This window comes from Pseudorasbora parva, chromosome 8, assembly GCF_024679245.1.
Source record: "Pseudorasbora parva isolate DD20220531a chromosome 8, ASM2467924v1, whole genome shotgun sequence".
Taxonomy (NCBI): Eukaryota; Metazoa; Chordata; class Actinopteri; order Cypriniformes; family Gobionidae; genus Pseudorasbora; species Pseudorasbora parva.
This window is the reverse complement of record NC_090179.1, coordinates 14,818,960-14,846,108: the sequence shown is the minus strand read 5'-3', so window position 1 is coordinate 14,846,108 and position 27,149 is coordinate 14,818,960. Positions and strand designations below refer to the sequence as shown.

At 39.9% G+C, this 27,149-nt stretch overlaps 2 protein-coding genes across 6 annotated transcripts in view; both read right to left on the bottom strand.

The window, feature by feature from the left end:
- Positions 1-8,420, bottom strand: part of slc36a4 (solute carrier family 36 member 4) — a 39,039-nt gene extending 30,619 nt beyond the window's left edge. Inside the window, exons 1-5 of the mRNA XM_067450192.1 lie at positions 8,164-8,420; positions 7,535-7,658; positions 3,494-3,590; positions 3,176-3,266; positions 903-991 (exon numbers count right to left, since the gene is read on the bottom strand). Of these exons, the coding sequence (XP_067306293.1) occupies positions 903-991; positions 3,176-3,266; positions 3,494-3,590; positions 7,535-7,556 (299 nt within the window). The 5' untranslated portion in view covers positions 7,557-7,658; positions 8,164-8,420. The remainder of the gene's footprint in view (positions 1-902; positions 992-3,175; positions 3,267-3,493; positions 3,591-7,534; positions 7,659-8,163) is intronic.
- Positions 8,421-15,048: 6,628 nt separating this feature from the next.
- smco4 (single-pass membrane protein with coiled-coil domains 4) lies at positions 15,049-26,362 on the bottom strand. Of its 5 annotated transcripts, XM_067450191.1 has the most exons (3): positions 26,132-26,362; positions 20,004-20,245; positions 15,049-16,023 (listed from the first exon to the last, which is right to left on the bottom strand). In XM_067450191.1, the coding sequence occupies exon 3, from the start codon at positions 15,956-15,958 to the stop codon at positions 15,779-15,781; it is 180 nt and encodes a 59-aa protein (XP_067306292.1). In that variant the 5' UTR covers positions 15,959-16,023; positions 20,004-20,245; positions 26,132-26,362; the 3' UTR covers positions 15,049-15,778. The 5 variants fall into 5 exon arrangements, with proteins under 5 accessions (XP_067306292.1, XP_067306289.1, XP_067306288.1 ...); XM_067450188.1 differs by lacking the exon at positions 20,004-20,245 and having other exon boundaries at positions 15,049-16,045; positions 26,132-26,361; XM_067450187.1 differs by lacking the exon at positions 20,004-20,245 and having other exon boundaries at positions 26,132-26,361.
- Positions 26,363-27,149: the final 787 nt, after the last annotated feature.

The window sequence follows — 27,149 nt, the reverse complement described above, 5'->3', positions numbered from 1 at the left end:
CTCTTAACACATCGTTAGTCATTATTTTAAAAGCAGTGTCCGATTAGTGCACTAACTGATTCTTTTTAAATCATCCTTTTAAATAGGTTAGCAAATCACATTAAACAATTAACTTGTGAACTGGACTCTCGAGTCAACAACTCACTGATTCAAAAGATCCGTTCAGAGCGACGCACCACAGTTCTCCTGAACTATTATTCCGTTGCAAAATAGAGCAAACAATATTGATAATACTGCGTTAAAATGTACATCAATTAAAATGACCTTTTTGTTTGTGGAACTGTATAAAATCAATGACACATTTGCATTTGTGTGGATATTGAGGAAACATTCTTGCTTGAATAATATATGACCCGCATTAAAAACCAAAACACACACAGGGTATGGTTGTGTATGGAAGTGAGTTTGAGTATTAAATCGATCTCTATTTCTGTCTGTGTCTATATTTGTTCTTCATGTTAGTAAGTGCTAAACCCCACGTTTATAAAGATACACTGTCAAGAACGGCAATAATGTAGCATGATTTGCAAAGGTAGCAGACTGTGCACGCAACCTATCATATGCACGCTGCTTGTGTGATCTTGAACTAGTCAGCTAAGCGCAAAAGATTTGATTGGATGTCATCATGTATTTGACCTTTTATGCCACTACCAGTTTCCTGGTTTTGCAAGCAGCATTTTGCATGTTAGAAATACATGCTCGTTTTTAATGTTATTTTAAGGTGGGCTAGAATTTAATCAACGGCAAAACTGCGTGTCCCAGTTTGCGTGTCCCAGTTTAGGAACCACTGATCAACGCCTGAAATCATGCCAGGACTGAGAGATCATTTAAAAAAATAAATAAGCTGAAATGTGATTGGCTGTGGTGAATGAGGCAGTGGGCTGTGATTGGTGCATTCTTACCGCTCACTGAGTTGATGGCTGCAATTGACCAGGATGTGCATGCAGTGAACGCACACCACACCCATTAGTACCAGACTAACCGGACCGAGCTGGAGGGAAAACAGAGAATTATGTTCAAGCTAATGTGTTTTAGACATATGAAGAGTTTTAAAAGACAATGGGGCAGATTAACTTAACACGGCAACAAGGCAAATTCCAAAAATGCGCAGGGTGGGAGAGGAAAGTTCAGCGCAAGATCCACTGCAAGTTAATGAACAGAGAAACAGCCAGATCATTTCCATAACGACCAGCAGAATCTACCAGTCAGCGTATGTGTTAAAGGAACACCACTTTTTTAAAAATAGGCTTATCTTTTAGCATAGCTTAGCAAACATCATTGAATCGGATTAGACCATTAGCATCGCGCTCAAAAATGATGACCAAAGACCTTTTATATATTCCTATTCAAAACTTGACTCTTCTATAGTTACATCGTGTACTAAGACCAATGGAAAATGAAAAGTTGCTCATCTTCAGTGTAACTGTTATTCCGGTTCAAATAGATACAGTTCAGGATCTGCACCAAAGTAAATATCTTCAGAATCATTACTCACAAACGTGGTTATAAGGCACTCTGTGCAAGCAGGTTGTCACGTTGGTTGTTTATTTTTATATATTTTTTTATTAATTTATTTCAGGCAATGGCACAAAAAGTACAAGGTAGACAAATTATAATTTAAGTCATATAGTGCAAGGAAAACAAAAAACAAAACAAAAACAGAATATAAAGTATTCAAATATGACGATCGAAATCTGCCTGAAAGGGAGTGGGAAGAAGACTACTTAAATATGTGCCAAATATGTTGACGGAAACTTGCCTATTTTCAGGCACTGCGCGATATCATTGCGCCGCTGCACCCATGGTACGGCTGCTAAGTTCCACGATTATTATGCAGGAATGAGAAATAGTTCCTAGTCATATCAGTCTTAAAAAATAAATATAAATTGCAACTTTTCATTTTCTTGATAGGAAAAATATTGAAAATCTGGACATTTTTGAGCGCGACGCTAACGGTCTAATCAGATTCAATTATGTATGCTAAGCTATGCTAAAAGTGCTACCGGCAGATACAGAGATCGGCTGAATGGATTCAAAAGCGGTAAAACTCAACTGTTTAAAGGGATACTCCACCATTTTTTTCATATTAAACTATGTTATTCCCTTAACTAAGAAGAGTTGATACATACCTCTCTCGTCTGAGTGTGTGCACTTAATTTCTCTGACTCGGCACAGTAAAGTCCCCCCTGAAAGGATTTTTTCAGGACTTTTTACTGCGCCGAGTCGAAATACTCTCAGAAGCACTATTCTGCCATACATTATAGTTCTCCTTTTTAATCCGCTTAGAAATATGCCACGTTTTATTTTTTGTCACCATACTTGATCGTTCAACTATGCGTGTAACTGTATTTAAATAGGAAAACGTGGAGGTGTTTGGTCGCTTATAAATTGATCTGCCAACTTAACCTTGATTCTCTCCTCCTATATATTGTCCTATACATACTCCCTATACATGTCTAATGGGAAACTCCTACAAAGTCATATGCCCAAAAATAAATGTCCACGCCTTTTCAGTGCTCATTTATCACTGCAAGTCTTTAGTAACAGCAAAAGAGGGTTTGTGCTGACACAAGCTGTTCGTTAATTTGGCCCAATATCTATTTTAAGTGACCAAATGTAACGCCTCCTAGAGTGATAAAGCCTTATCGCCCTTATCGCTCTTGTTCTCTCTCCATGAACTTTGCTTACATATTGTACATGGGATTTATGACAGCAATAAAGTTTGTGGACTCACTCTTACAAACCAATTTGGCAGTAAGCACACAATACAGTCTACACAGTTTAGTTAGTAAACCAGTTTGACTTGTTTTTTTTACCTGTCCACCCAATAAAGAGTCAGTATCCAGTGATCAGGACATGAGGGTGAAAACAAAGAAATCTAATGACAGGGGCAATAAAGCTGTAATTGTATTCTGTGGCAACAACAACTGCATTTACTACTGCCCCAAAGCATTTCAGGTTTTTACAGTCTGAAAGTCAGTTTTCATGGCACACTACGAATGATCCGGTTTTACTAATAGTCTGACCTGGAGAACTTGGACATTAAAACTAGAAGCTTTGTTTGGATTCAGGATCAGTTTGAGAAGGAAAGCAATGGTCTGTGTGTAACAGAAACTCATCTGCACCGGGTTTATCGCTCATGAGCCTTCACAGAAGAAGCTGAGACGCTACGCACCACTATCCCAGCATTCTTCACTGCTAGAGGAAGCCCGAGCAATCCCGTGCCGATATTCCCCTTTAAAAGATGCAGCAGGGTTTGAGTAAACCTGAAGAATAGAGAAAACAGACCCATACCAATGTGGTTATTTCAGGCAGACAGGTGTCAGAAATGATACAGGGATATAACATACATTATGTAATATGAGAGTTTACTGTTTATATGTACACACATTTTTTGTTACAGAAAAAATTACTGCAAGCAAACACCCAATGAGTATCAACCTAAAGCTACAAAAGAAACCCTGTGATATGACACACACTGGGTGACACTCACGTGATGCCTTGTGGCAGATGCTCCGAATCTTCATCTATGTCTGCATCATCCTCCTCACCTCCTGCTTCCTCCATCAGAGGAGTCATCATCTCCATATCTGCTCAGGATTAAATTTAATACAACCACAGATTTATCAAATGCAATAGTAAGTAATAATAATACGTTGTTTTGATTAAGCATCTGTAGGTCGCTACAGTTATTAATGTAATCAACATTACCCATTTTAGTTAATATTATCAACTACTTTAGGATTACTTTTAGATTACTTCTGACCTAACATGTTTCTAACATTGATTGTGTACCATACCAATACAAAGAGAGAGAGAGAAAAAAGAAAAATATTTTGTTATTTTCAGGTTATTATCAACGTGAAGTTCATTCAACATTACATTACATCAGGGTTTCCCATAGTGTTTGATTAGCAGGGGTAAATAAATAAATGCAAGTCATTTTTAAATTAAAAACCGCCAAAATAAAACACTAACTAACAAAAAGATGAAATATTTAATTTATTTATGGTGTGTGGACTAGTAATCAAAATTTGAAGACTTTCTAAACTTGTAAGCAATAGGCTTTTTTTAGCATAGACATTTTAAAAGATAAAAAAGAATGACAATGGAGAATCAATAAATTATGAATAATGTACTGCCATTTTGTGAATATTAAGTAATCATAAAATCAATCAAAAAGTAACTAGTCTAAATATGAGTGTGTTAAAACGCAATATAATCTAATTACAACTTAATTTTTGGAAGTTAATTACTTAAAGGTGGGGTAAGTTAGCCTGGATGCCAGCCGAATTTAGCTCCGCCCACAAAATGTTTAGGTCGGGCAGTTCAGTCTGGCCTTGCTCCATAGAGGAGTAATTATCTCCGAACAGAAACTGTTCAGACCAATGAAATCATCAGGGCGGGCTTTAGACGATGACGGACAGATGATCAACAGTAACATAATCATCACGTCATCAAAGGGGCTTGGATTATATTTGTTCAAATCTTAAACAGAGAGCTTGTTTGTATGCATTCACCTTCACAATTTCTCTCAGAAATGATGATGATCATGTTGGGTAAGTACCCTGTGTATCATTTAATTATTGTATTTTTTTAGAACACCAGAATGATTGTGTATTACAGCCTGATTCCAGCGCACGTGCAGACAGGGTTACCAAGTTTTTACAACAAAACCCGCCAACTACTAGCCCTAAACAATAGCTTCTCAGGGGTTCTCTGGAAAGAAAATGGTGTTTGGGGGGTAAAATGTGTGTTATTTTGGCAAGGTTGCCTACTAAAATTCGCACTCATGGGTCTATATATTACATAATATATAGTCGCTTCAACCCGCGGACATAGAAAACAACCCGCAGGGAAAAAAACGCGGACTTGGCAACACAGTGCCGTAGGAACTATGTTGACATTTGACAATGCGTCGCTTCGTTGCTCTGATTGGTTGTATGTCTGTCCAATTGAGGTCTTTCCTGGTTCGGTTGAAATTGAAACACGCCTCATAATAACAGCCCAATGGAGCAGTTTCAGACTCATATTCTGACTAGAATTGAGTATGACCATGTCAGGCTAGGGTTAAGTGATATCTGGTAACCGTTGTTGATATTTCAAATCACCAAAACAAACACGCCCCTACCCCCAAAAAGGGCCCTATATTGATAGCTCTGCCCCACACATAGGTAACCCAGACAACGACTATGGCAGAATCTGTGTGTAACTAATCCAGGTCGAATATTCAATGAAAAAGTCACCCCTTCCATCACAAAAACACAAACCGTTCTCATGAACAAATAGTACACGAGCCGACAGTCCAGCTAACGACATATTACAGTTATGACAAGATTAGAGTTATAGCGATCACAAAACACAAACAGTTCTCATGAACAACTCGATAGAACACAAGCTCGATAGTCCAGCTAACAACACATTACAATTATGACCGGGTTATATAGATGAAAAGAGGAAACAAACATATATTAGGAGAAGAGTATCTTACCTGTCGAACACATTTTGTGAGCTGACGCTTGAAACACTGAGGGGATTTAGACAGTGGCGTAACTTTGTTTTAAAAAGTGGGTGGGACATAAATTGCGTATCATATGCACGCGAAAAACTGCGTATATGCACGCCAAAGCTCATTTTGACGTGTGAGGGGCGCTCATACGTCAAAATGAGCTTTGGCGTGCATATGGTAGGCAGTTTTTCAAGTGCATATGATATGCCCAATATGTCGTGTTAAGGGGGGTTGCATTGCTGATACAATGTTATATCAGATGTAAAATATGTACAATAACAATTGCAGAAAAATTAGTATTAAGATGTCCGGAAATCAATTAAATAGTTCATTTATTGATATAGATCTCGTTTAATAATTGCACCTAAACACAATATAGCGTTGTGCCAAGAATTTTCACGTGAATAAAGGAATATAGATTTGCACACTTTGCTTATAATCCCTGGTCTAGTCTGTTAAACTTGTTAGAAATTCTCGTTTCTAATCTACCTCGTGGCCTATTTTTTCTCTCAACAAAACCGAATATCATCAGTACATCAAGAGCAGGGGCAGCTTTTGTGCATTTTGTTTCGTGATCTGACCAGAACAAATAGAAAGTCTCTGCAACGGCGTTAAGCGTTAGATTACAGCGCTCGTCTGTGTGGAGACTGCACGAGCCGTGAGAGAAATCTGCAGCACTGATAACAGCGGCAACGAGTGCCAGATCGCCACTTATTTAACTAACGAACAAAATGATACTCTTCTACCAGAGATGTTTTGTTTGTATTAGTTAGGTTCATCCGTGAAGCAAGATTTTAAAAAAAGTGGTGGGGACATGTCCCACCTGTCCCACCCGCAAATTACGCCTATGGATTTAGATGCTCCATACGGTTTGGAAATGAACGGGTCTTTATCATCGCTGAAGTGAGCCACAATACGATCACAAATGGACAAACAAACGAACATGACACACGAGCATATTCAAGCAAAAGCAGCATATATTAGTTCTATCTTGGCTAATGTCCGTCCTATGTGACTCGTGTGTTTTGAATAATGACACACTGAGCCTCTCGTCTCACCATAGGCCCTTACCTGCTGATTGGCTACAAGTTTGTTATTCCACTCGGCCCGAGTCTTTTTTCTTTAACGGTTTTGAAATAACACTTACCCCACCTTTAGTCCAGATTACATGTAATCAGTTATTATCCAGCACTTGCATACATGCACATAGAATACACGCACGCACGCACACACACACACACACACACACACACACACATATATACACACACAAAGAAAATAATTAAATGAATGGCCTGATTAAAATGGATCTAGTTCATGAATTAAAAAAGGTCTGCTTAAAAAACAGCAGCCTGATGCTTTATTCAGTTAATAAAGTAACACCCGAACAGCCCAAAATATTCAGTACACATGTGGTGTCATGTGGACAGTATATATTTATCCATCCATCCATCTGTGTGTCTTTAAAAAAAAATTGTATTCATATATGTTTTTTTATATATAAAATTCAGACAAATTTGAGATTGTGCCTGTCTGTGCTTTTTGCTCTTATGGATGACATTAAATTAAATGCATCTCTGCACTAACATACCACATTAACACACACACACCTGTTTCTCTTTGTGGGGACTCTCCATAGATGTAATGTTTTAATACTGTACAAACTGTATTCTCTCCCCTTACACTAACCCTACCCCTAAACCTACCCATCACACAAAACTTTCTGCAGTTTACATGTTCAAAAACACTCATTCTGTATGATTTATATTTATCCTCACATGGACCTCAATTCAGGTCCCCACGGTGACACGAGTGCGTGCCCATGAGTCTGTGTGCATTCAGGTTGAAGTCCCCATCGGGATAGAAAAACATGAACACACGCACATACACACACAAAAAGGTACTGCACAAAATTACATGATAGTTCTGTAGCACTTTTTGTTTACAGAGAGATTAAATCAACACATCAAGCAGAGACAGAAAGAGACAGTTCAGTGTCATCTGGTGTAAAACACACATCATTACCTAGTTGTTCAGCTGATACCATCTTCTGCTGCTCATCTGGAGGATGTTTATCCAAACACGCTGAAGCTGATTATCTTACGGCCACGTGTTGTGTGCTCTGATGAGCTGGCACACTGGGAATCAGCTGTCGACCGCATTAAAAATGCAGTGACAGACATTCATTAGACTCAAAACAAGGTGTAAACACATTATAGACAAAATCTCCAAATACTACATTTGTAGTATTGTTACACACTAATGTACATTTTGTCAATTTCACATGGTAATTATATTAAAATTTCGAAATGTCAAAACAATTCCTAATGGTTAAGCAGCGAAAGCATGTATTTAGCCTACAATACTATGTGAAAAATAATATGCATTTTGTTTGAACGCTTATTATTTACAACATTTCTTAACAGAATTTTTAATAAAGTAAATGAGACTTAATTTTATATATAAAGAAAGAGAGGGATAGAAAGTAACTGTTAACGTAGTAAAACCCCTATCATTCATTATAACGACATAACAGTTCACGTTACATTTAAAAAACAAAGCAATATTAAGAGCGAAGTGTTAATTATGTAACAGTTAGTGAATTTTGAGCAATAACGTGATGAGTTATGTAGTGGAAGGCGGAGGCGACTCACTGAGGAAGCGCAGAAATCTCAGCCGCTCCTCTGTTGCTCTCTCCGGCTTTAAACGCGACCATAACCGGCCCTGAGCTGGATCCGATATCCGCACCGAACGACCCGCGATATGACTCAGGAAAAAAGCGATGACATGCCATTAGGAAAGAGCTACCAGTCAATGAAGATGAGTCCTGGTGGAGATTCCCTGTGGATCACAGAGGATGAGATTCACACACGGATGTTGAACATCATCACAGGATCTCACACACAAACTCTGTGCGCTAAACGTCACCATCGTGTGCAATTCCTTAAAGGGGACGCGACACAATTTACAGCCACCGGGTCAAGTGTGACAAGTTTAGCAGTTACTACAGCATAATGCAGGCTTTCAGCCCCAGCATACAACATTTAATATTTTGATATTAAATCTTGATATTAAATTGTTAATATTAATTAGTTAATATTAAATAATACAGGCCCTTCTAAAAAAATAGCATATTGTGATAAAGTTAATTATTTTCCATAATGTAATGATACAAAATAGCTTTCATATATTTTAGATTCATTGCACACCAACTGAAATATTTCAGGTCTTTTATTGTTTTAATACTGATGATTTTGGCAAACAGTTCATGAAAACCTCAAAAAATTAGCATATTTCATCAGATCAATAAAAGAAAAGTGTTTTTAATACAAAAAAAGTCAACCTTCATATAATTATGTTTAGTTATGCACTCAATACTTGGTCGGGAACCCTTTTGCAGTAATGACTGCTTCAATGTGGCGTGGCATGGAGGCGATCCGCCTGTGGCACTGCTGAGGTGTTCTGGAGGCCCAGGATGCTTCGATAGCGGCCTTAAGCTCATCCAGAGTGTTGGGTCTTGTGTCTCTCAACTTTCTCTTCACAATATCCCACAGATTCTCTATGGGGTTCAGGTCAGGAGAGTTAGCAGGCCCATTGAGCACAGTAATACCATGATCAGTAAACCATTTAGCAGTGGTTTTGTCACTGTGAGCAGGTGCCAGGTCGTGCTGAAAACGAAATCTTCATCTCCATAAAGCTTTTCAGCAGATGGAAGCATGAAGTGCTCCAAAATCTCCTGATAGCTGCATTGACCCTGCCCTTGATAAAACACAGTGGACCATCACCAGCAGCTGACATGGCACCCCAGACCATCACTGACTGTGGGTACTTGACACTGGACTTCAGGCATTTTGGCATTTCCTTCTCCCCAGTCTTCCTCCAGACTCTGGCACCTTGATTTCCGAATGACATGCAAAATTTGCTTTCATCTGAAAAAAGTACTTTGGACCACTGAGCAACAGTCCAGTGCTGCATCTCTGTAGACCAAAAGTGGCTTGACCTGGGGAATGCGGCACCTGTAGCCCTTCCGCAGGTCCCCCAAGGTCTGGAATCGCTCCTTCTCCACAATCTTCCTCAGGGTCCGATCACCTCTTCTCGTTGTGCAGCGTTTTTTTGCCACACTTTTTCCTCAGGCCAAGGTAAAAATGCAAATTCACGCATGTACAGAAGAGGGCGCAGCTCAAACAAACCTTCCAGCTGCGCTGCCCTTCTGGATAATGGACAATAGGACACAGGAGAAACAAGTAAAGAAAAAAAGTCTTACTTCACCAATAAAAACAACATCTCTAAAGTAATTTTGCTTTTGGTTTAACTGAATCATCAAACATTAGCAGCAAATCATTGGTCAATAAAGGTAGATTAAATGCATGAAAATACTTTTTTAAATAAATACTTTATTTAATATTTAATTATTGGAGGTTTGCATAGTATATTGTGATTTAGCGTTTGACTGATTTTATTCATTCTGAGGAGTACTTAAACTTTATTGTGCAAGTGAGATTGCACTTACTCTTGCACTTTGCACTTACTCTTTGCACTTACTCTTGATTTTTTTCAACATAAGAGGAGAGCTGTACGTGAAATAAATGTGAAAAAGTAACTTAGATATTTTGTTGTATATTTTAAAAGTAATGTGTTACTTTACTGATTACGTAACTCAAGTTACTTGTACTGCATTTTGCGTTACCCCCAACACTGCACATAACAAAATCATAAATAACAATACAAAAATAATATGCGACAGTGATCTACATTTTTGTATGGTAGATATATGGTAAAAACTGCAAAACAATACTTGCTGCATTCTTTAATGACACTTACTTATGAATATGGGGCAGTTAAGCTATACATAATTTAGATTTCATATGAGCAAATACAAAAAGGTGCATTTGTATTTAAATTATATTGTTATAAACTGTCAGTTACATTTGGTACTACAATAGTTTTCTTCGGCAGCAGAGAAAATGTTAAGTATTATATGTTTTCTGTATTTGGCCCAAGTGTTCAAGATGTGAAGACTGCAAGTGCGTAGAACATTTGCTTAATCGATGGAATAGGGCCCTATCATATACCTGGCGTAATGCAATGCACATTTGTTATTTTTTTATTTTTGTCATTATTTTATTATCTTTGAATTCAAGAGGTTCACAACACAAAAACTTCATTGCAAGTGCAAAAAGTGCAAGAGATGTGTTTTTTTAATTGCTAGTCCTATTTCGCGGCATCGATAGTTCCTTCAGTTTTAGACAAAGGTTGCATTTAACTGCATTTGCATTTGACTATTACGTATTACGTGACAAACTCTAAGCAATGGGCATACATCCATCTTTCGTCTGTCATTTTCACCCCATTAAGCATTTTGTTTGGCTCGCGCCTCATCCACTCCCAGCCAACACATGTATGTGGGGCCCACGTGGATTACACATGGGCTTCAGGGGTACAGAGTGGGCATGGGCTCAAAATGGTCACCTTATCTGGGACCCACTTGGGCCCCATTTACACTGCATGGTTCAAGTGACCCAATTCCGATTTTTTCCTCTCATGTGGCACAGATCAGATATGACATGTGAATGTGTAAGCAGGAAAAAAACGCATGAATTCCAATATCCTCTGCTCGGATTCAGGCCTCACTCATATGTGGTAATAAATCCGATATGATTCGGATGCGTGCATTTGCGTCTGCCATGTAAGTGGTCAAATCGGATATTTCCCAGTAAATGCGAGTCGTACGTCATTGAAAAAAGGACAGAGGCGAATGACGTCAACTCAGGTGGACACAAACTGCGATCCAGTGTTGCCAAGTCCACAGTTTTCAACGGAATTGGGCTACTTTAACACAGTTTTGAGTTGCAATTCCAAAGGTTGATTGGGTAGATATTACACAAATATCATCCTTGTTTTTATTGTTATTTTGACACTTAAAGGGTTAGATCACTCAAAAATTGATGTCATTAATGACTCACCCTAATGTTGTTCCACACCCGTAAGACCTCCGTTCATCATCAGAACAGTTTAAGATATTTTATATTTAGTGAGAGAGCGTATCCAAGTGTATGCAGACTATACTGTCCATGTTCAGAAAGGGAATAAAAATGTCACAGGTCGGAGTGGACCACCACTATCGTGAGTCTCACTCCTCCCTCAGTTTCCACACCGAGGAGGTCCCAAAAAAACACCCCAATGACCAAACAGACGGGACGAGAGGTAAGTTTATTTATTTAAAAGGGTATGGGAAGGGGGGGAAAGGGGTACTTTAAAAAAGAAGGGCCTAGCTCTCTGGGACTGGAGAACTTAAAATCCGAGTCGCTTCTGACTCTCTCACGGGGATGTACGGTAGGTCTTCCCAACTCCCTCTCTTCATCCACACGTGAATTGCAAGTGAGTATACAGGGCGGTACACTAGGCTCTTAGCTTTGGGCGTACAGGTGAGTATACAGGGCTGTACACGGGGCTCTTAGCTTTAGGCGTACAGGTGAGTATACAGGGCGGTACACTGGGCTCTTAGCTTTAGGCGTACAGGTGAGTACACAGGACGGTACACTGGGCTCTTAGCTTTAGGCGTACAGGTGAGTATACAGAGCGGTACACTGGGCTCTTAGCTTTGGGCGTACAGGTGAGTACACAGGACGCTACACTGGGCTCTTAGCTTTGGGCATACAGGTGAGTATACAGAGCGGTACACTGGGCTCTTAGCTTTGGGCATACAGGTGAGTATACAGAGCGGTACACTGGGCTCTTAGCTTTGGGCATACAGGTGAGTATACAGAGCGGTACACTGGGCTCTTAGCTTTGGGCGTACAGGTGAGTATATAGGGCGGTACACTGGGCTCTTAGCTTTGGGCGTATTTACACAGCAGACTTCCAGCCTTCCTCACTAGGACAGACTTCTAAGGAACAAGTTGACGTTGACTTCCCACACGTAGCAGAACAGTCCCACGACGACGCAGAGCCTCTGGCTCAGTCCCGAAAGCACTCAACAGACACATGACCATACACAGAGACAGCACATAAGCTCCCTCTACGCAGCAGCCCACCCAAACTTCCCCTCCTTCGATACTCTACACAATATTCACAGCAAGCTTCATCCAGTTGCCACGCCACCACCAGGCGGGGAAAGGGGACAATGAGTCACAGTCGAGTGTGTATATATATATGCAACAATCGCCCATCGTCACCAATTCACCTCCTCTAATGGAGGCCCCTCTCCTGGGGAGGGATCGCCGACAACACCGGCACAGCACAACACCACAATTCTTCAGGTGTACACACGTCAAAAAGACTCCCCCACTGTACTCCACACACTCACGGTGAATTAGGGGTCAGGATCACCACGTTGGGCCGGGAAATAGGTCCTGGATAGTGGAAAGGGTCGGTGCAGAGGATGACCATATGAAACGTCAAGACCACGACCTTTCAGCACACTCCTTCCTCTTTTCAATATGTTTCCGGCGACTTCTCAGTGTAAACATATCAACACAATTACTTCCAAAGGAATGCTTCAAACACTTAACTTTGTGTTTTCTTCAGCCCAGTACTCTGTTTTGACTTCGCCCAGCCTGTAATATCCGCCTCAATATGTCCCTCCAACCCACCGATCGCTCCATCTCGCCCACGGCGTTTGTCAGAATAAACTGCCAGAATCAACATCATCAAAGTAGTCCATATGTGACATCAGTTAGTTAATTAGAATCTCTTGAAGCATCGGAAATATATTTTGGTCCAAAAATAACAACCAGTACAGGTACAGTACAGGAGTTGGAGTCGTCTCTTCACAGGTGATGGTCATCTGAAGTTCTCACAGGAGTTGGAGTCGTCTTTTCACAGGTGATGGTCATCTGAAGTCCTCACAGGAGTTGGAGTCGTCTCTTCACAGGTGATGGTCATCTGAAGTCCTCACAGGAGCTGGAGTCGTCTCTTCACAGGTGAATGTCATCTGAACTCCTCGCAGGAGCTGGAGTCGTCTCTTCACAGGTGATGGTCATCTGAAGTCCTCGCAGGAGCTGGAGTCGTCTCTTCACAGGTGATGGTCATCTGAAGTCCTCGCAGGAGCTGGAGTCGTCTCTTCACAGGTGATGGTCATCTGAAATCCTCACAGGTGCTGGATTCGTCTCTTCACAGGTGATGGTCATCTGAAGTCCTCGCAGGAGCTGGAGTCGTCTCTTCACAGGTGATGGTCATCTGAAGTCCTCGCAGGAGCTGGAGTCGTCTCTTCACAGGTGATGGTCATCTGAAGTCCTCACAGGAGCTGGAGTCATCTCTTCCCAGGTGATGGTCATCTGAAGTCCTCGCAGGAGCTGGAGTCGTCTCTTCACAGGTTATGGTCATCTGAAGTCCTCGCAGGAGCTGGAGTCGTCTCTTTACAGGTGGGGGTCATCTGAAGTCCTCGCAGGAGCTGGATTCGTCTCTTCATAGGTGATGGTGATCTGAAGTCCTCGCAGGAGCTGGAGTCGTGTCTTCACAGGTGATGGTCATCTGAAGTCCTCACAGGAGCTGGAGTCGTCTCTTCACAGGTGGGGGTCATCTGAAGTCCTCGCAGGAGCTGGAGTCGTGTCTTCACAGGTGATGGTCATCTGAAGTCCTCACAGGAGCTGGAGTCGTCTCTTCACAGGTGATGGTCATCTGAAGTCCTCACAGGAGCTGGAGTCGTCTCTTCACAGGAGATGGTCATCTGAAGTCCTCACAGGAGCTGGAGTCGTCTCTTCACAGGTGATGGTCATCTGAAGTCCTCACAGGAGCTGGAGTCATCTCATCGCAGGTGATGGTCATCTGAAGTCCTCACAGGAGCTTGAGTCGTCTCAAGTAATTATAAAAGTATAAGTAAACAGTATTAGAAGCTATGCAATAAGAAATAAAGCTAAAAATTCAGTCAAACATAGACAGTTAGAGTTCTAGCCTAGGCTACAACAATAAAGTTAAAAAGCCTAAATATATACAGTGATAAAACTTCCCTTTGTCTTTAGCCAAAACGATTTGCCAGGGAAGCAATTATAGATTCATGAGACCAAAGATCGCCCATTACATATACACAAGACAAACTAATTCCCACATAGACGTCAGAGTCAGCGGCAAACATCAGAAGGACTAGGCGAGGTAAAGCTGCTCTCGGCGGGGTACATGAGTGCCCAGTGATCACCTGGATCTCACAACTCCGAAAAAGTCAGATCAAATTTTCAAATAGTCAACATCCTTATAAATAAACCACAGAGAAACTACATTTTCGCCATGAAAATCTCTTAAAACTATAAACATTTTGTGACACAATAACAGTAGTATTTTTATATTACAGTTTTTCTCATCCGCTGTTGGCAAGAAATTCTGGGATACCTTGCTTGAGCATACTTGCTTGAGGATACCTCTTGATGCATCTTTGATAAAAGAGTCGGCTCAAGAACACATCTGGGGATTTGAACTGTACTTGGCTAGATGTGAACTTCGATTTGGAAGAGTACTTGCAGCAATTGATGACATTTCACAAGTCCACAAATATGCACAAGAACGTGTGAGAAATGGTTAAATTGAAGGCAATGAAGCAGTCAGCATGGCTTTTCATTTCTTTATTAATACTTTAACTGCTGTTACGTCATTAAAAGTTTTAAGGCACATTCTTAGATCCAAGTCCTGCTGGAATACATTTTAAAATAAGTACATTTGCCGCTGGGATTGTATATCACAGATGTGTCATATAAACACGCACTCAATGGTGCATTTGCTTTCACACACACACACGGTTTAACCAAAACACAACAGCAACGGACTGTTAAGAGGCATTGAGCATTCAGAAACATAAACATTCATTTCTGTCATTGGTTTCATGTGACACCCATCAAAGTTCATTTGTGACATGTCCACAGGATCTGTATGTGTGTGTGTGTGCATAAGCGTGCATGCTACAGACATGTGCAATACTAAAGTCACTTCTCATTTGTACTGACTTGTAACTCTAAGCACAGAGGCCTAAGGTCTGACCCTGTTCCTGGGTCAGTCCGAGTCTGCTGCGTCTCAGATGCTTTGGCATGAAACTAGAACCCTGTAAATGCATTTAGAGCCAACATGGCCCCCACAGACACGAATGCTGGTGGCTGGAAGAGGCGCTCTGTTGGGAGCCTAAATGGAAGACTCCATTAATATACTCCAAACATGGCACGGAAAACCTTTCATTTATCAATCCATTAATCCTTATGATTGTGTCCAATTCATGGCATTGGGAAAGAACAAGGGAAAACGAAAGAGAAAGACAAGGACAGGGGGATTTGGCTTCTTGGAGTCTTTTTACTCGATGGCTCCGGGTCTCGTCGCCACGTAGACGAAGAGGACGATGAGCAGCACGAGCACGACCAGCGTCGGTAGAACAACAGTCGCCACCTGCTCCCTGGCCTCCTGCATGGCCTGCTTGCGCTCCTTTTTGTCTTTCCATGACTCCTTCTTCGGCTTGCCCTTCAACTGCCGCATGGCTCAGTGCGTATCCACACAGCGGGTTACCGGCGATCCCAAATGAAAAACCACAAGAAGCCCTCCTGTGAAAACATGTACAATAGACTTTATTGTACAAAGGAAAAAAAGCGTTAATGGAAGTAGGAACTGCTGGCGATATCTATGTAAGATAATCAACAAACCTATCTAGTTGTTTTATAGAGCATTCATTCAGGGGGTTTTCGCATGCACTGGAGCTGCAACATAAATTGCGTAGGAGACAAGCCAGAACAAAATTGTTGAATAAAGTCGTTATTTTTGTTTTCTTTTGCACACAAAAAGTGTTCTTGTCGCTCCATTAAAATTAATGTTGAACCACTGGAGTCACATCTATTTTAACAATTTAAATTACAGACCCTTTCTGGGCCTTGAAAGTTTTAATTAGCTGTCTATGGAGGGCCTGAGAGTCTTACGGGTATGGAACAACATGAGGATGAGTAATAAATTATAGAATAATATTTTGGGGGAACTAACGCTTTAATATCTTAAAGGGATAGTTCACCCAAAAATGAAAATGTGATGTTTATCTGCTTACCCCAGTGCATCCAAGATGTAGGTGTCTTTGTTTCTTCAGTAGAACACAAATGAAGATTTTTAACTTTAGCCATTGCAGTCTACCAGTCATAATGCATATGAATGGCTAACAACTTTATGAGATTAAAAAAACAGGCTTAGACAACATGCACAAAAACCATGCTGCTCTGTGAGAAACCAAACAGTATTTATGTAAGGGCTGCACGTTTTCAAGTTTTCATTAAACGTTAACCGAGGCCCTTAGCGGTTAATACTCGGTTAACCATAGTGTGCGTCAGGGTTATTATTTTTAGTTTATTAATTTGACAACCACCATCTCCGTAGTGAACGCGCCTATAGAGAGAAATGCACATCATGGATTACCTAATCAGAGAGTAGCCTATTTCTTTTCGTTTTAAATTGTTAAAAGACATTTCAAGCTTTCTTAAGATCTATTTCATGTCTGTGAGGCCTACGCTGAGTTTCGTTAAATTAGGATGAGATGCGCTCCAGTTCACGAGCAATGCGAGTGGCCGCGAGGGCGCCTGCATGATTAGGGCATGTAGTAAAATATGCAGCTGAGAATGATTCACACAGCGTTTGACTCGTGCGGCTGAGCCTCTCCCGGCAGAGTTCAAGCATCTGTGGACTCGTCCCTTCAGCTCTGGCCATCTTGATTTCAGTCCGCGATTAGCTTTTTTGTTTTCTTCATTACAGTTAAAGTAACCTCTGCTTTTCGCTAGTCCCTCACAAGTTTCTCACTTCAAACTTTCTTTCTTCTGATCCGTTATGCACAGCGCGCGCGGCTCCCGCTCTGCTTCTGCCCTAATGCGACTTATAGTCCAGTGCGACGTATGTTATTTTCCTCTTCATGGCGCATATTTTAACTGATGTGACTTATACTCCGGAGCGACTTATAGCCTGAAAAATGCGGTAAGCACTGCATTGCAATATTTGCATTTTGCCCTGTCACTCTCAATTTTAAAGTGCTCCCACGCTTGTAAAGCTGGTCATGACTTCTTCTTGTGGATATTACAAATGTCTGGGAGCGCTCTGGCGGTCTCTAGTGGTGCAAAAATATATTACAACTAAATTCAAAGCACGTCATTGACGCCACTTAACCGAGCAAAATGTTTCACTCGGTTACGCAATTTTTAACGGTTAATCAGTTAATCGGTTAACCATGGACACCCCTAATTTATGTTATTTTTTATTTTACCTCATGCCCAAACGAATCTCATCCAGCGTTCCCATCAGTCATTACTTCCATTTCGTAAGGTCAAACTGGCGTATACATATATATATATATATATATATATATATATATATATATATATATATATATATATATATATATATATAGATTCCTTGTTAGTGCCTGCAGCCGAATGTATCGGCTTAATGAGGAATCTACATAATATATAACTATGATCGCGCTAGTTTTGACCTTACCAGACGTAAGTAATGATGGATGGGAACACTAGATGAGATTCGTCTGGATATGAGGTAAAACAATTGCATAAATACTGTTCAATATCTCACAGAAACCGATCGGTTCGTGTCTTAAGACATCAATGTGTTGTCACATTTATGTGCATGTTGTCGAAGCAGTTTTTTTTTACTCTCTAGAGTTGTTACCCATTCACATTATGACCGGCAGACTGCAACTGCGGTTAGAATTTAAAAAAATTAAACATAATTAATTTAATTTAACTTAATTAATGTCTTCCTACTGAAGAAGCAAAGACACCTACATTTTAGATGCACTGGGGGTAAGCAGATAAACATCACATTTCATTTTTGGGTGAACTATCCCTTTAATGTTCATGAAAACTTTTAGATATCAGTCTGTGATGAACATCTGCTATGCTCATCTTTGAAGGATCGCTCATTTGAATGCATCTTGATTAAAAAGGCTCTATATTCAATTAAGCACATACAAAAAAACAGAACCGGAAAAGCTTTAACATTTTGGCTGCTTTTAAGCTTGGAAAAGCCAGGACATTTTTTAATATAACTCTGATTTAATTCATCTGAAAGAAGAACGTGACATACGTACGGTGGCTTGAGGGTTAGTAATTCATGGGATAATTAGATTTTTTGGTTAAACTAACCCTTTACATGAACTAACACTGACCAATCCTTCTACAGCATTTATTAACATTAGTCAATGTTAATTATCGGCAGTCAATTTCTAATAATAATGTTCCCCGATGAACTGTTTAAATTTTAATGTCCAATGAATTCTGCATGCATGACAATTATTAAAAAATAACTTTGATGGTATATAGCATGTGACACAGTAGGACGCTGCTGCTGTCAATACAAAAAAAAAAAAAAAAAACATTAATAATAAACGGAGCAATTCCAATAGGGTCCTCCTCGCACCAGCAGTGCTGTGGCCCTAAATATTGCTCCATATCTGTGGCTTCACACCTTTAGTACGTTTTTTCACCCGTAGTCATGGCAACTGAGCAAAGGCCAGAACTAAGAAGTCTGAATGTGAAAATGCAGTAAGCACACACACACACATACAGAATGAAGCAGAACAGCAGCCACAATCCCCACCCAGGCAAACAGGAACTGGGTGTTGTATCCTGAATCTTAAGATTGTAAAAAATTTTGAACTACACGCTTGGGGGTTAAAGTGCACAAAACCACGTATGCAATTAAATCAAATACTTTCAAAAAGTTGATTTTAATAGTATTTTGCAGGCCAGCTCAGGTGAATTAGGGTAATCTGGGGACATGAAGCTCTGATGTGTAATTTCTTACTTCACCTCAAAGTAAATCTGTCAACTTTACAAGCTGTTGACAAGTTTTTCAGCGACTGATGGTGATACTTCTACATAAATGCTGATACAATTTAATTCAAGCAATGTAATCTGATATGAAAAATTGTTTAAAATCTATTGACACAGATTCTGGAACTGAAACAGGGTTTCATTTGTGATTCCTGGATCAGGATTTTAAAGTGCCCCTGTTATATTGAAAATATTGCCTTTCATGCAGTGTAATATTAATATAGCTGACTGTGAATGTAAACGTTCTGCAAAGATGTAATGGCGAAAGTAAATGATAAATTGCACAGTTATCTCCCAAAAGAAAGAATCAACTCTGAACCGCCTAAACGAGATGTTTGTAATTCAAACTCCTCTGCGTTACGGGTCTACGTCACTAGAAAATACATTTGCATAATGGCCGGCCACAAAATTAATTTTACTGACGACTGCTTCTCAAATCTCAGAGTTCAATGGGGGAAATCGCAAAACGCTTGCTCTTGAAAGATGGCTCAGTACCAGTTTATTTGGACTGGCTTGCTTCTCAGAATCACAACCTGCAAGTATAAATAAGAAATTATGTATATTTTTTCTAAATACATGATTGTGTTTTATATTATTTAGGTTATTGATACATTTCCTGCATGTGCACTACAATAAATTTGAAATATACACATGGGGTTGTTGATGCTGAAAGTGAGGAATTACAATTGCAACGTATCATGATGTACCTCAAACTGAGTATCACTGAGAAACGTCCTGCTCAAGCCATCCTTGAGATGGAGGTTGGGGTTGAATAACTAGTTCTTCCAATGACTCATCAGACTTGTGCTCGGATTGATATGGTCAAATCGGCTTCATAGTAACTGTCTATACAGCGTGTACAATCGTTGAGCTTTAGAAAGCCTCCAGAGCTGAAGTTCAGTTATGGTAATATGCGTTTAGCTTACGAAACATGCTGTGTGCTGTAGGCCTGGCAAATCAGAGTAGACAGAAAAGGAGGGATTTAGTGAGAATGGTTCATACATCTAGTCGTTTAAGAACCATTTGAGAATCTGGAGCTCCAGCTCCCCCCTCTCTTGACCTACTATGGGCATGATGGGTGGAGCTGCATCCCCTAACCACACCCATAAACCTATCTCTCCAGCCTTTAAAATAACCATGGCTGATTCGCTAATGAATTGTTCAGGCCAAATAGTTTGACTGAAAGAAAAAAATAACAATTTGAAGAAAATAAAAGTGTATATTTAATTTAGAAATATCAATAACTTTAAAGCTTTTATTAATTCCCCATGTGTTATAATTATGTATAAATATTGGCCTAGAAAATGTATCAGGTGTATCTATCAAGAAAACATACCCATTTTTGATCTGGGTTGTCATGTCTTAAAGTCTTATTTGTTGGTGGATGTCCTAAGTTTATAATATGTGTAGGCTTATCTTAAATGGCTCGTTCACCCAAAAATGAAAATTTCGTCACTACTTACTCACCCTCATGTCATTCCAAACCGTTAAGGCTTTTGTTCATCTTCGAAATACAAATAAATATTTTTATGAAATCTGAGAGATTTCTGTCTACACAACTGCCTCTTTTAAACCTCAAAAAAGGTAGTCGAAAAGATTTTTTTTTTTTTAAAGTAAAAAAATATATCATTAAAGTAATCCATGTGACTTCAGTGGTTTACCTATGGATGCATTGATACCATTTTTCCAGAACAAGGCGGATATCGATACTCTAATTTTTTTTGTACTTGCTCGATACCGATACCTCTATTTTCACTGCATTTGTATTTTTTAAATATATTATAAAACATCATAAACGTATACTCTATACAACTCCAGGCTGTTAAAAAAGGCCTTCTGAAGTGGTGTTTTTGTAAGAACAATATCTTTATTTAAAACTTTATAGACTAAAAAAGCTTTGGCAGACGGCAGAAAGATGTAAGAGTAGAGTAAGCTTTGATGCCTCTCGCAGTTCAAACAAATAGGGCTGACTCAAGCTCCTCTTCTTTTACATTGAAATCCTCTAGCATTTCTCTTTAAAAAAATCTTGTTTTACTTTTAATTCAATTGGTCAATTCAATATCATTTAAATGTAATGTGCTCTATCCTCCGTGGTTCTGGGTTTGTCAATACTTCATTCGTCAGGTCAGGGGTTAGTCTCAGTCTCAGACTCCCAAACTCATGGACCGTTGGCTGAACGTCTGATGCATATGACACACTTTCCTTGAAAATGCTTCAGGAGTTTCGAAGTCGTCATCTGATTGGTCGAATTCTACAGGATGTCCACCAGACTTATGTGTCACGTTCTTTAACGGTTGGCCTGGAAACAAATTCAGTGACGCCAAACTCCCTCGTGGAAGAAGAATGCCATTGTGTTTACAACTGTGACATTAAGCGCTTACCAGGACCAACTAAACACTAGATTTTCAAAAGTATGTGAAGTTTGTGGCTCCATTGTTGCAGTAAACTTGCACAACGTTCTTGAATGAGTCATTTGTAGATGCACTCCGGTCTATTATTGCAGGGACACGACATGTATGAAAACTGTATGACCTGGAACTAAACGAGCTGTGATTGGTTGCATTACATGTCAGTCAAACGTCCCTTTGCCTGACCTTCTGCCATCAAGGTCTGGCTACACAAAACTAGGCCAGGGGTTACTCTTCCGTCGTAAATCGATGTGTACGGCTGTCGGAAGCTAATCATTTTAGTTTATAAAGTTTTTAAAGGGGGGGTGAAATGCTGTTTCATGCATACTGATCTTTTTACACTGTTAAAGACTTGGAATCCCATACTAAACATAGACAAAGTTTCAAAAGTTAAGGTGGACGTTTGATGGGAGTATTTCTTTGTCAAAAATACTACTTCCGGTTAGTCATAAGTTTCGGCAAGTTTTTTTCGATCATGCGTCCCCTTTGACGTTAATGGGGGCGGAATTTCCTTGTATGGGCCTTACGGACAATTCTACCGGAAGCGCGTGAGAGAGAGCGAGGGAGAGAGCGAAAGCAACAGGCTACGCCCATCAAAGCGCTGGCTTGTAGGATGCTAAACAGGTGATATAACCAGTAGCTACTGACTTACCCACTGATAGGCCGGCGGTTGATCTGTATTAGCACTTTCCTCACGCGACGGGCGAATCACTTTCCTCACAGAGCGACTCACTTTCCTCACGCGGCAGGCGAATCACTTTCCTCACTGAGCGAATCACTTTCCTCACAGAGCGACTCACTTTCCTCACGCGGCGGGCGAATCACTTTCCTCACTGAGCGAATCACTTTCCTCACAGAGCGACTCACTTTCCTCACGCGGCGGGCGAATCACTTTCCTCACTGAGCGAATCACTTTCCTCACAGAGCGAATCACTTTCCTCACAGAGCGACTCACTTTCCTCACTGAGCGAATCACTTTCCTCACTGAGCGAATCACTTTCCTCACAGAGCGACTCACTTTCCTCACTGCAGCGCGCTGCTGCACACGTCATTATTTAGCTCCGCTCACATGACACGCCCCCACCCGCTCGGCTTTTTTCGGAAAGACTCGGAACAGCGCATCTTTCTTATATAATTATAAAAAAAATAAAGACTTTTCGGAGATATGCAGGATGCAATGCTACTCTATAGGTACTCAAGATTGACATGACACTGACTGAAACTGAGTGTTTCACCCCCCCTTTAATATTTTTAGACATACGCATCGCTTTGCTTCAGAAGGCCTTTAACAAACCTCTAAAGTCAGATGCACTATTTTGAACTTCAAAATCTCGACCTTCATTCACTTCCATTACAGCTTGGATTAGTCAGGACATTTTTAATATAACTCTGACTGTATTCATCTGTAAAAGAAAGTCATATACACCTAGGATGGTTTTTGAGGGTAAGTAAATCATGGGGTAATAATTGAAATTTTGGGGTGAACTATCCCTTTAACTTGTTATGTATACATTTCATTCAGTCATTTTCATACTTAATTAAAAAAAATATTGTCAATTGCCTGTTAAAATCAAGCCTGATACTTTCACTGTTCATTATATTGCTCTATCATATTTTATCGTTAATGTAATAGCGCATATTTAAAGCTGCTTCAACGGATTAACGCTGTGGATTTTTTTTTTTTTACGGGCCTTGGTTGGGTAAGTGGTTCAAATGTTTAGATACCAGTGAAATATTACAATTCTCTATTACAATTTGTATAGTACAGAATACAAGCCGTATTAATGTAAATCTAAGACATTTTTAAAGACAAGGAAACATTAATAAAATAGGAACAAATAATTAAATTACAAATATCACATATGTACAAAAGAACAAAGATACAAATAATATAAACTGTGCTTTTCAGGTTGATCTAACAGTAGTTTTCAGGTGCAGAATTTGTATAAAGTAAACAAATGTAAAACAACACGGCATAATCTTCACAGTATTCATTAAATATACTACAGATTAATCTGTAGTATTAATTTCAGTCAAGGGCATTGAGTGATTTCTTTGTCCTTTGTTGTCTGATTAACATTAAACACAAAATAGCATTAGGTTTATTAGGCTGCTGTCACTTTAAGGCCAAATATACAAGGTCAGTTAATACCAAGGACGATAAAGATATAGTTCTAAAAATCATTCTCAATATAAAAGAATAGCAGTCAATTTCAGAACGATTTTATCCAGTTGATGAACGATAAAAACATTTAAAAACAGCCAATCAGAATCAATCCTGCTGTAATGAGCTTGAGCGTTTAATGACGTAATTTAAAGGTGCCATGTAAAATTGAGATAAAAATATCCAAAAAATGACCTGCACGCATCAATAGGATGAGAAGAAATAAGGGCGATGATGTCATTAAAAAAATGTCAAGTTATAGTGCTGCAGAGAAATCAACTTTAATTAGCAGTAGCATTACTTGCCCCGGCCCGACAGGTGTCGTAATACCAGTCTCGGCCATGGGAGGCGGTATGCGGGCAACATAACCACCAGCCAACCTGCAATACACGAATAACTCGCAAGGCTCGCGGGCGTACTTGAACCTGATGTCAATCATGTGGAAAGTACAGCCCACTATAAAAACAATAAATAAAATGGATGAAAACTGCAATGGATGATTGTGTTTTAGGTGCATATTCATGTTCTTGTTGTTGTTGTTTTTCTTTTAATCCAGAAATGTACTTCAGCACATGATATATTAATTATCCACAATTTAGGATACAGTATTTAAAAAAATATATATATATCATAGCCTAATCATGCACAAACTGAACTTGACCATCTCTGAGGAAAGTGATATTTTGATACAGCAAAAGAGAAGACTTTATTGACTAGACTAGATAGACTTTATTGCTATCTCTACAGGAACTTATGTGCCTTAAGCACACAAAGATTGAACTGAAGAATTAACTTGCGTTTATCAAACTTCAGTATAGCTTTAAGCCTCGTTTATACACGAAGCGTCCGCGCAAGGGTGTGCGCGCAGCGAAAATGACGTTGACGCGGAGTGCGCGAGACCCCATTTCGCTTGGCGTTGTGCACGTCAAAATTTGTAACTTTGCGTGCGGCTCCGCAACCGAAGAGCCACGAGTTCCAGACAAATCTGCTGGCCGAGAATGACGTCTCACGCTGCACCCGGTCTGCACGTCGAGTATAAACGGACGAGGCGCGCGCAGTCAACGGAAAAATTATCAAGCTAATTTTTTTTATCGTGCGATTAATTGATTTAATCTTGACTATCGCTTCAGGCCTAGCGATATCATCTGCTGGTGTGGTCACGATCGCTCTAGGTGTTTTTTTTCTCGACTGTTTACATTCACTTAAGACATAACCTACTACGTTTACTAGCATATTCAAAAAGATGGGCAGTTTACTTCATTTTGTGTGGATTAGTCAGCTCAAGCGCAAGAAGACGTGAAAGAATTAAACGCGGTATTCAGAGCGCTGTCTGAGACGCAGCTTTCTTTAGTTCGCGGAAAAATAATGACCACTTCACTTACAAAATATACATTTCCAACGTGCGTTCACACAAGTTTCACATCAAAACATGGTGCCCTTGTGAACGCGCGTTGGAGTTTTTTTGTTGTAAATAAACTGATAAATTATGGGGGGGGGAGTATAATTTATCGAGTGGCTTTGTAAATTTGAGGTTAAACCACAGGTGTCACGTTACTTTAATGTCTCTTAAATTGTCAGTTGTGTAGTAGACCGTCAATGGAGGGCCAGAAATCTCTCAGATTTCATAAAAAACACATATGTGTTCAGAAGATGAACGAAAGTCTTGTATGTTTGGAATGAGATAAGGGTGAGTAATTCATGTTTTTAAGTGAAAAAATCTTTTATCTCACTCTATAACACAAATACATAAACAACCCAAACCCACCAAGCACATTACAACATGAACATGACATGCCATAGCCTAGTGTGATAAAATGCTGTTGCGTGTCACATTACGAATCAGCTCTACAGGTGCTGAACTTATCTGAATATACGTTAAAAAACTAAAGTTACAGTTTTCAGTATCTCTGCTCAAAACACATGAAAGTTGGCCAAGAGAAAAGCTGAAGGGTCCTGGTCAAGCTTACAGAACAGGCTGCTATGGAACATACTGGAAATCTACTGCATTGACAGCTTGAGCCGCATAGTTTCTCTTCTGCATCGAAGTTGCTTGTCAGTGTTTACAATGAAACGAGTTGTTACAGACAACAAATCAACGACCTGTTGCATGCAAATGACTTGAAAAGTCTCCGATCCCACTTCACACACACACATGGATCGCCCTGTTGCTTGTGCTCGCGCTTTTAAAATGCACTAAATGTGGACTGTGTCTCGTGCACTCGCGCCGCGCGCGTGGGGACACTTCCACACACTTTTCGCTTACCGCTACAGTCTGTGTTCCGCTACACCCGCGCGCACCGGCCGGAGGGGTTTCGTACAGTGTGTTTAGAATTTTCCGCAGTCGTTGTCACGGTTCCCGGAGGTTTTGAGTGAGTGAGCGGGGGCTCGACCGAGATTACGTGGCAGAACTGGAGCCTTGCGCGCAGGAGGAGGAGGCCGAGGTGGAGGCGCGAGCACGCGCTCTCTCCCTCTCTGCGGGGGCACGAGAAGGGAAGGAGGTGAAAAAAAACAAAAAACATCTGTAGTGACAGTGACTTCTCACTACCGACAGGGGGAGACACGGAGACGATAGACAGAACAGTGCCAAAAAAGCCTGTAAACTTTATATTATTAACTTAAAACACCCACCTAACTTATAAATCACACCTGTCTCTGTAATGGCTGTTTCTGCCACTGAATAAAAAAAGGAAAAAATTGCAACAATTTTTACCAAACAATTCTGACTTTTTTCTTAGAAATGCGAGATATAAACAGATGAAGTCAGTACTGAGAGAAATTAACTCGAAATTGCAAGTTATAGTCAGTACTGAGTGAAATTTCCTTGAAATTTAGTGTTATAAAGTCACCACTGAGTAAAATTAACTTCTAAATTCTGTGTTATAAAGTCATAAAATAAACTCACAATTCTGAGAAATATATGCTTTATACAATAAGAGTTGTGATATACATTTGCAATTGTAAAATGTCAGATTTGTGAGCTGACTTTTCCCCCTCAGAATTGCAAATTGAAAAATGTAAACACAATTATGAGGTGGTTATTTGATGTCATTTTGAAGTCTCCAATGATCCTTAAAAGCTTGCTGAAAAAAACGTTTTGTAAGAATCACATAATAAATGCATTTACTGAGACAATAGGCATAATATTAATTTCATAATAAGTGTACGATTAAACAATTTAATCGGTAACACTTTACAATAAGGTCTCACTGGTTATGTATTAACTAACTATGAGCAGTTCATTTGTTACTGTATTTGTTCATCTTTGTTAACGTTATTTAATA